At 58.8% G+C, this 9,568-nt stretch overlaps 1 protein-coding gene across 4 annotated transcripts in view; it reads left to right on the plus strand.

Annotated features, from left to right (window-relative positions):
- Nucleotides 1-7,575, plus strand: part of XIRP1 (xin actin binding repeat containing 1) — a 9,342-nt gene extending 1,767 nt beyond the window's left edge. Inside the window, exon 2 of one of the 4 annotated variants that reach the window (XM_014534918.1) lies at nt 1,542-7,575. In XM_014534918.1, coding sequence (XP_014390404.1) covers nt 1,606-6,996 — 5,391 coding nt within the window. In that variant the 5' untranslated portion in view covers nt 1,542-1,605 and the 3' untranslated portion in view covers nt 6,997-7,575. The remainder of the gene's footprint in view (nt 1-1,541) is intronic. The other 3 variants (XM_014534919.1, XM_014534920.1, XM_005860421.2) reach the window with 3 other exon arrangements.
- The last annotated feature ends 1,993 nt before the right edge of the window (nt 7,576-9,568 follow it).

The raw sequence follows: 9,568 nt of genomic DNA on the forward strand, positions 1-9,568 counted from the left end.
AAGGGGGGGGGGGGGGGGGGAAAGGGCGCCCCCCCCCCCCCCCCCCCCCCGAGATAGCCGTGAAGAGGAAACCTTGCCCCCACCTGTGGCCACTGTCCCTGAACTTCCAATCAGCCCCATGCTCCTTTGTCCATGAAGAATTTCAGGCCCCAGCACTGGTCAGCCTGCAGGCCAGGGGCCTAACACCAGCTAAGGGGGCAGGGGCAGGGATCCCAGGCAAGATAAGGGGATGAGATGGGCCAAGATCCCCAGGGTCCCACTGGTTGAACCTGAGCCTCCGTCTGGAGCCCAGGGCTGCCGTGCTGAGTCCAGGACCTCAGCTATATTTAGCATCGAGTGTGGAGCAGAGCCATGGGTCAGGGGCAGCAGGAGGGGCACATGCTTCTCATTCTTTTCATACGGGCCTCTGGGGACTGTTAGCACACCTGTCACAATACAGATAAGACACAGAGGACAAAGACCAGAGAAGGGCTTGAGGGGTGGGAGGCCATGGAGGGGGGCAGGGGTGAGCTGGGAGGAGGAAACGCCACGGTGAAACCTGATTGACCTAGGCGGAGAAAGGAGAGGACCACGGAGCTGGATTCGGGCTCATTGCACACAGTTGGTACTGAGTCTCCATGAGCAAGGGGCAGGACTGTCTCTGCAGAGGGTCCCACTGCCCACCTCCCCTGTAGGTGTCACCCTCACTCTCCTAGGGGTGTCTGCTGGGGAACAGAGGGGCACTACAACCGATAGGAAAGTTTTACACCCCCTACCCTCTTAATCTCTTGGGAGCCAGACCCCAAAAGGGTCCAGGAACCCCAGGCCAGCACTTCCTGTTATTCATTCACCAAGATTTGATCCCTTCTGGGCCTCAATTTCCTATTCTTTAATTATGAATGGTTGGGCCTGAAGACCCTCGAGATCCCCCTAGCTCAGACCTCTAAGTCTTGGGTATAGCACAGAAACCCCTACCTGGGACTCAGGATCTGGCTCTGCCTACCCATGAGATACCTGGTGAGCCTCTACATGGGCTGTGGGCCCCCTGGGCCTGGGAAAGGATGGGCAGTGAGTTGAAAGCCTAGGTAGAAGTTGGGCAAGACTCTCAGTGAAAGTGGCAAGCGCGCCCTCTGGTGTTATGGAAGAGAATTTCTTCTCTATGGGAAATACCTAGGCTCTTGTTTAGGGACCTGCCTCTCCCTTCCTGGGATCCCATAAACAGGATTTCCTCAGGCCACTCACCTGGGACTCCACCGGGGAAAACTGATTTTGGTAAAGGAAGGTGAGGATGGGGCCTGTCCAGTTTGCCAGCTGGAGGTCTGAACACCCTTTGTGGGGCTGAAGGACAGAGCTTCATGGCCAGCAATGTCTTGCTTGCTCGGGTGATTGATTCTTGGGAAGCCTGGACCCACCTTGGTAGATGGGTCCATATGCCCTAAGTTTAAGATTTGTAACACACCAAGCATGCAGGTGGCAGAGTGAGACCCAAGTGAAGTCTGGAGAGGCCATGTCACCACAGCCCTACGCTGACCCTGCGTCCTGCTCCCTCCCATTTCTCCCAGCAGCCAGCCCCCCTCCCACCTAAGGCCCCAGCCCATCCTCATCACTGCCCTTCTCTTCAGAAGGATGTCCAACACCCAGATGCAGGTGGCCCCCGCACCCACCATCCCGATGGCCACCTCAGAGGACCTGCCCCTCCCGCCGCCGCCAGCCCTGGAGGATCTGCCGCTGCCACCACCCAAGGAGTCCTTCTCCAAGTTCCACCAGCAGCGGCAAGCCAACGAGCTCCGCCGCCTCTACAGGCACATCCACCCTGAGCTCCGCAAGAACCTGGCCGAGGCCGTGGCTGAGGACCTGGCTGAGGTCCTGGGTTCTGAGGAGCCCACCGAGGGTGACGTCCAGTGCATGCGCTGGATCTTCGAGAACTGGCGGCTGGACGCCATTGGGGACCACGAGAAGCCAGCTGCCAAGGAGCCGGTGCCCAGCGGTGACGTCCAGGCCACTTCCCGCAAGTTTGAGGAAGGCTCCTTTGCCAACAGCATAGACCAGGAGCCAGCCGGACCTCCGCCATCTGGAGCGGACGTTCGTGCAGCCCGCCGGCTGTTTGAGACAAAGCCGCTGGCTGAGCTGACGGGTCAGACCGAGGCACCGGAGGCAACAGTGAAGGAGCCTGCAGCCAGCGGAGATGTCCAGGGTACCAGGATGCTCTTTGAGACTCGGCCGCTGGACCGCCTGGGCTCCCGTCCCTCCATCCAGGAGCAGAGTCCCTTGGAGCTGCGCTCGGAGATCCAGGAGCTGAAAGGCGATGTGAAGAAGACCGTGAAGCTGTTCCAAACGGAGCCGCTATGTGCCATCCAGGATGCAGAAGGCGCCATCCACGAGGTCAAGGCCGTATGCCGGGAGGAGATCCAAAGCAATGCGGTGAGGACAGCTCGTTGGCTCTTTGAGACCCAACCTCTGGATGCCATTAACCGGGACCCCAGCCAGGTTCGGGTGATCCGGGGGATCTCCCTGGAGGAGGGGGCCCGGCCGGATGTCAGCTCGACTCGCTGGATCTTTGAGACACAGCCCCTGGATGCCATCCGGGAGATCCTGGTGGACGAGAAGGACTTCCAACCATCCCCAGACCTTCTCCCTCCTGGTCCAGATGTTCAGCAGCAGCGGCATCTGTTTGAGACTCGGGCGCTAGACACTCTAAAGGGGGAAGAGGAGGCTGGGGCAGAGGCCCCGCCCAAAGAGGAGGTCGTCCCTGGTGACGTCCGCTCCACCCTGTGGCTATTTGAGATGAAGCCCCTGGACACTCCCAGAGACAAGGTCCAAGTGGGTCACCTGCAGCGGGTGGGTCCCGGGAAGGGAGAGGGGCTCATGTGTGCGCATCTATCCAGTGATAGCTTCTCAGCACTATCCCTCTCTCCAACTGCCCCCCAGAAGGAGGGGGTTAAGGGGGACGTGAAGACTTTCAAGAACCTGTTTGAGACCCTTCCCCTGGACAGCATCGGGCAGGGTGAGCCTTCCCCCCCCAGAAATGTGAGCGAAGTGGAAGGAACCGATTCTGCTGGGCAGTCCCAGGACACAGGGTCCCCAGTGTATGCCATGCAGGATGGCAAAGGCCACCTCCATGCCCTGACCTCTGTCAGCAGAGAGCAAGTAGTCGGAGGTGATGTGCAGGGCTACAGGTGGATGTTTGAGACACAGCCTCTAGACCAGCTGGGCCGAAACCCCAGTACCGTCGACGTGGTACGGGGCATCACCCGGCAGGAAGTGGTAGCTGGAGACGTGCGCACTGCCCGGTGGCTCTTTGAGACCCAGCCCCTGGAAGTAATCCATCAGCGGGAGCAGCAGGAACGACAGGAAGCAGAAGGAAGGAATCAGGCCGGGCCCCAGCCTGAGGCACCCCTCAAGGGTGACGTGCAGACCATCCGGTGGTTATTTGAGACGTTCCCAATGAGTGAGTTGGCAGAGAAGCAGGGGTCAGAGGTCCCAGATCCCACAGCTAAGGCTGAGGCACAGTCCTGCACCTGGATGTTCGTGCCCCAACCCCTGGACAGGCCAGAAGGCTCCAGGGACCAACACCTGCAGGTTAGCCAGGTCCGGGCTGGAAAAGGACAGACAGACAGACATGTCTTTGAGACGGAGCCTCTGCAGGCGTCAGGCCGTCCCTGTGGAAGAGGGCCTGTGCGATACTGCAGCCGAGTGGAGATTCCTTCAGGGCAGGTGTCTCGTCAGAAGGAGGTTTTCCAGGCCCAGGACGCAGGCAAGAGGGAAGACCAGGGGTCAAGGGCAATCCCTGAGCCCATCCCTGTGGGCTCTGTGCACAAGTTCACCTGGCTCTTTGAGAATTGCCCCATGGGCTCCCTGGCAGCTGAGAGCATCCGTGGGGACGGCCTCCAGGAAGAGCAGCCAGTGGGCCTGTCAGGTTCGGTGCCCGAGAGGCAGGAGACTGCAACCCAGGGGACCCTGAGGACTCTGCATGCCACACCTGGCATCCTGCACCATGGAGGCATCCTCATGGAGGCCCGAGGGCCAGGGGAGCTCTGCCTTGCCAAGTACATGCTCCCGGGCCCAGGACAGGGGGCCCCCCACATACGGAAGGAGGAGCTGGTGTCTGGCGAGCTTCCCAGGATTGTCCGCCAAGTGCTGAACCGGCCAGACGTGGACCAGCAGGGGCTGCTGGTTCAGGAGGACCCCGCGGGCCATCTCCGGCTCAAGCCCATGAGGCTTCCAGGGGCCAGCGGGAATGTTGAAGATCTGGACCTAGAGTTCCAGCAGTTGCTAGCTTGTGGCTTGGGCACCTCAGTGGCAAGGACTGGGCTGGTGATGCAGGAGACAGAGCAGGGCCTGGTCTCACTGACTGCCTACTCCCTGCAGCCCTGGCTCACCAGCAGGGCCCCCGAGAGGAGCAGTGTGCAGCTGCTGGCCAGCTGCATAGACAAAGGAGACCTGAGCGGCCTGCACAGCCTGCGGTGGGAGCCACCGGCTGACCCAGGTCCAGTGCCAGCCAGCGAGGAGGCCCAGAGGCTGCCTGCAACTGAGAACATCATTCATGTTCCCCCACTGGACCCCAGCATGGAGATAGAGCACCTGAGAGGCCCAGGGGCCAACCCTTGTCCCCCACGGACCATTGCAAAGGCAAGCCTTTTGGCTGGCAAAGAAAAGCAAGAAGACAATTGCACTGGGCATAAAGGGATGGAAGCTTTGGGAAAGTCGGAAGGAGCCTCGACTACATCACCAGGGCCTGGGGCAGCAGACCTCCAGGCCGCCATGCAGAGTCTTCGGGTGGCGACAGCGGAGGCCCAAAGCCTGCACCAGCAAGTGCTGAACAAGCACAAGCAGGGAGTCGCCCCTGGAGCTGCCTCCAGACCCTTCCAGGATGGTCTTCTTCAAGCTCCGGCCGCTGCCACTGGGACTGCTCAAAGCAACACCAGGCCTATGGCTGGAGGTGACCCCAGGATCCCAGCAACCCCCAGAAAGGTCAGTGGGGAACAGAAAGTACTGCCCACTGGGCTGCCTCGGGGGCGGGTGACTGCTCAGGACGGCATCTACACTGCTAACCCCGTGAGGACCTGTGACCTACCTGGAGGTGTTCAGCCCTCTGAGAGGGAACACCCACCAAGGGGCAGGGAGACTGCCCTCTTGGCCCAGGCTTCCAGCCCACTCCAGGAATGCCCAGGTCAGAGTCTTGGGCAAAGCCGGGAAGAACCTGGGGCCTGCACACAGAGAGCCTGGGGGCCTCCAGAGAAAGCCATGGCCGGAGTCGGCCCAGGGAGCCTCCAAGCTGCAGAGACCACCCTGAAGGCTGCCTCTTTAGCCCATTACACTCTGACCTCTGGGCCTCAGGCTGCAGGTGCCAGCCTGCATTCCCATAATGCCTCTGTTCCTCCTCCTCCTCTCCCAGCTGCTGTGACAGGACCTGACTTCCCACCCCAAGCCCACCATGATGAGGACTCCAGCCCGAAGGCCTCTGAGCCCCTGCAGGACCCCCTTCTCCACTCCCAGAGCAGCCCTGCCGGCCAAAGAAGCCCTGGGGAGTCACAGACAAAGACCCCAAAACTGGAGCCCACCATCCCTCCAAGGAAGAAGCCCCAGCTTCCCCCCAAACCTGCACACCTAAGCCAGATACCCCCTCCTCAGAGGCTGCCCAAGCCCTCAGCTCTATCTCCCAGCTTCTCCCAAGGAAAATACAAACAAGATGAGACAGAGGCAGCCACGCCTCGGCCTGGCCCTCAGCATGGCCCCAGCACCATGGCCCCTGGGCCGACCAAGAGTCAGGCTATGGGCAGTAATGTCCAGAGCCCTGAGCCCGCCAAGCTCTCAGCTCTCAGCAGTGACCCCACCTCACCACAGCAGGGTCCCAGCACCCCAGGAGAAAAGCCAATGGAAGGTTCCCAGCAAGAGGCTCCTAAGAGCTCTGAGACTCGGCAGAGAAGCCAGCAAGAGCTCCAGGGCCTCCTGAGCCAGGTGCAAGCCCTGGAGAAGGAGGCTGCGAGCAGTGTGGACGTGGGGGCCCTGAGGAGAATCTTTGAGGTTGTGCCCCAGCTAGGAGGGGCCCTTCAGGCTCCTGCTGCCCCCCATAAGCCTGAGGTCTCAGTGGAGCAGGCCTTTGGGGAGCTGACAAGAGTCAGCATGGAGGTTGCTCAGCTGAAGGAACAGACCCTGGCCAGGCTGCTGGACATCGAGGAAGCTGTGCACAAGGCCCTCAGCTCCATGTCTAGCCTCCAGCCTGAGGCTAACACCAGGGGCTATTCCCAAGGCCCCCCAAGGGACCACAGTGCCTACAAGGTCAGTGTCATGGACAGCAGTAGAGCCAGGCCCAACTGCTCAGGCGAGGAGGTCAGGGGTCAAACTGCAATCAAGAGCCAAACCGAGGTTACATGCCATACTGAGGTCCAGAGTCAAGCCAAGGTCAAAAGTCACACGGAGACCAGAGGTCCAGCAGTCTCACACGCCCCTTCCACCAGGAAGCTGGAGACATTGAGAGAAGATTCAGGCCTCCCTCCAGTCTTGCCTTCTAGCAGAGATGCACCCTCCTCCCCAACCTTCATCTCCATTAAGTCAGCCACAAGGAAGCTTCCAGAGGCTCCCAGCCCTGGGGGCAGCCCAGATGTCTCAGTGAAAAGCACACACCTGGCCCAGGATGTGAGCCAGGCCCTGCTCCACCAGAAAGGTGTCTGGGACAAGGCTGGGGAAAAAGAGGTCACCCAGTGCTCCGGACAGCCCGAGCCTGCCCTTGCCTCCGCCAGCACCCTGCCCAGAGAGCGGCAGAAGAACGCTCTGGAGCTCCAGACGGGGCCTGGGGGCTCCCAGCGCTGTGCAGCCATGAGAACTGTGACTGAGCAGTACAAGGAGGCGGGCCAGTGCCAGAACTCCCTCATCACATCCTCCACCATGGTCACAGAGCAGGCAGGGCCCCCCGGGGGCCCAGGTCCCCACCTCGGGCTCCAAGCCTCCCCTTTGTTAAAGCAGTTCTTGCGCAGCCCCACCGGGCTCAGCGGCCACTCCCAGGCTGCAGCCCAGTGAGCCCCTCCACCTCCCACCTGTTCAGGGAACTGAGATGGGTGCCTACTTCCTGCACACAGGATGCCAGGACCAAGAAGAAAGGGCATCTTTCGTCAGCTCCATCAATAGGCCCAGTTCTTGCAAAAGGAGAAAGATTGGGAAAAGGCCCACCGAGTGTCTGGGCACAGGAGTAGGATGGGGACTCGCAGCTGTTTGTGGAGGGTGTAATATGTGCAGACAATGTGCTCCGCACACAGGACTGGATGGCACGCTGACATCCATGAGTCTGCATGCCGCTGCTCCAGCCAGAGCCCCCTGAGTGACCTGCCACCCTCAGTCTTTATTTCTATCATGAGTCGAAATGTTCTCAGCCATCTGTGCCTTAATTCCTGGAGAGGACAGGGCCAACTAGACACTGCAGCCCCTTCGTCACCATCTCCATGGGTCAGAGGGTCATCCTGGCAGCCCAAAGGTCCTAGACAATGTCGCCAATCAGTAATGTTCCTAGAAACCAAAGGTTCTGCATCCCCACCCCCACTGCCCCTCACTCGGCACCCAAATGGGAAGGAAACCGCCTGAATAAACCCAAGTTGTATTCTCCCCGCTGTGTGTGTCTGACTGTGCGCCTGGGTCCCCACTGTGGGGGAAGATAGCCACAGCCTCCAGGTGCCCCGTTTCCCTGGCAACAGCAGTGCTGGGAGGCTGGGAAAAGCCACTTCTTCTTCTACCATCTTGGCTGGGGCCCAGGAAAGCCTGCCCACACACACACCCATACACTGCTGACCCTCTACCTCTGGCCTCCCCTCCTGGTGGTTCTTGGACATCCTCCTGGAGTGGCAGCTGACCAGAATCCTGGTCCAGAGGGGGAGAGTGGCCCAGTCAGGCCCGGAAAGGAGGGAGGGCCTCCTCCAGGAGAACTCCAGTGACCAGGATGGCTGGGCCGCTTCTCCCTGCTTAGGCCGTGCACAGCAGGGGTTCTAAGGCAGGGACAGATCCTGGCCCAGAAAGCCAGAGTGAATAGGTGGAGGGCCCTTTTCACTCTCCAAAAGCATTGAATACCTGCTGCATGCAAGGCCTGTCTAGCAGCAGGTGAGTTCTAATGGTCCTGCTCACAAGGTACTGACTTTCCAGAACGAGCAGACAGAGCCCATGGATAGGAAACATCGGGTCAGGAAGAAGGACGACGCACTGACTGGGCCACTCTCCCATTTTGGGGTCGAGGTCTTCAAATACAGTAATGTGACATTGATAGGTGATTGCCTCCGAGGCCTTGGCCAAGACAGACCTCTCTAATGAAAACAAACAACAACAACACACACACACATACACACACACACACACACACACACACACACACACACAAAACCTAGGATCTGAATAGTAAAATGTCAGTTATGTGAGAATCAAGGGGAGGGGCGTGCAAGGCAGAGGGAAGAGCTCATACGAAAATGCAGAGGTGGGAGTTCATTGCTGGATTTCCTAGAGAGCCCTCTGTAGGAAGGGGCTTTAACAGCTACGATTGTCAGCCACCCCCCCCCCCCCCCCCCATCCTGCCCCTACACAGTGATGTGGAAACTTGCCCACACTTCGCTTCAGTTGAACAGGCAGGCTCCTGTCCTCCCACCACCAGCCAAGGGCTCAGCCTTCCATACCCTCACAGCCTACTCGTTGCCTGCTCTGCTGATATGGGGGGCTCCCCTAGGGCAGTAGAGCTCTGACCTGGAAGGAGCCGGTCGCTTGTGGGAAACTGCTGTGTGGGAGCGGTAAGATACCAAATCTACCCACCTGAGCCTGATACCACATCTCGATGGGCCCCTTGCCACAGGTCTCCCTCCCATGTCCTCTGTGGACTCTCACTTGATTGCAGGGCCCAGCATCTTATAGGGTGGCTGTTCTCAGGGCCTCATCTGTAAAGTGGGCACAATTATAGTAGCTACTGTTGTGAAGATTACGTGAATTGATTAAGTGCTTGGAGCTATGCCTAGCATTGGAACTAAAAAATGTTCACTTTTAATATTGTATTAGTTTTAACATATCTCTTCTCACCTCCAGGTGGAGTCCCTGTCTTGTTCATCTCAGTATCTCTAGCGCTCATCACAAGTGCCTAGAAGGCACTGCTGTAAATGCCAAATCAATGAACACACAGATGAATGAAATGATTAAGTGAATTCACTGAATCATCCAAATAACATTTATTGAGCATCTACTTCATGCCAGGTTCCCCTTCAGGGTGCTAAGAATAGAGAGAGAATTTATCCCTAATTAACCTCATGGAACTTAGGTTTAAAGAGGGTGGACACTGTATTATAACCAGATAAGATAATTTTAGAGAACGATACTGTGAAGGAAATAAAAACCAAGGTGGGTCCCCGAGAAGAGGTGGGCAGTTACTTAGTTTGGGTGGTGGAAGAAGGCATCTCTTTGGTGACCTGAGATTACAGAAGAGCCCGTCCTAATGGCTGGAGGCAGCGGCGTAGGGGGAAGAGTGCAGAGAGGCGTGTGGATGGGTGGTGATCACGTGGGCGGCTGCGTGCACCGTGCACCGAGGAGAGCGGTGGCCGCTGGGTGAGGCCTTGCCCAGCCCCCTGCACAC

This window comes from Myotis brandtii, unplaced genomic scaffold, assembly GCF_000412655.1.
Source record: "Myotis brandtii unplaced genomic scaffold, ASM41265v1 scaffold134, whole genome shotgun sequence".
NCBI classification, from domain to species: domain Eukaryota; kingdom Metazoa; phylum Chordata; class Mammalia; order Chiroptera; family Vespertilionidae; genus Myotis; species Myotis brandtii.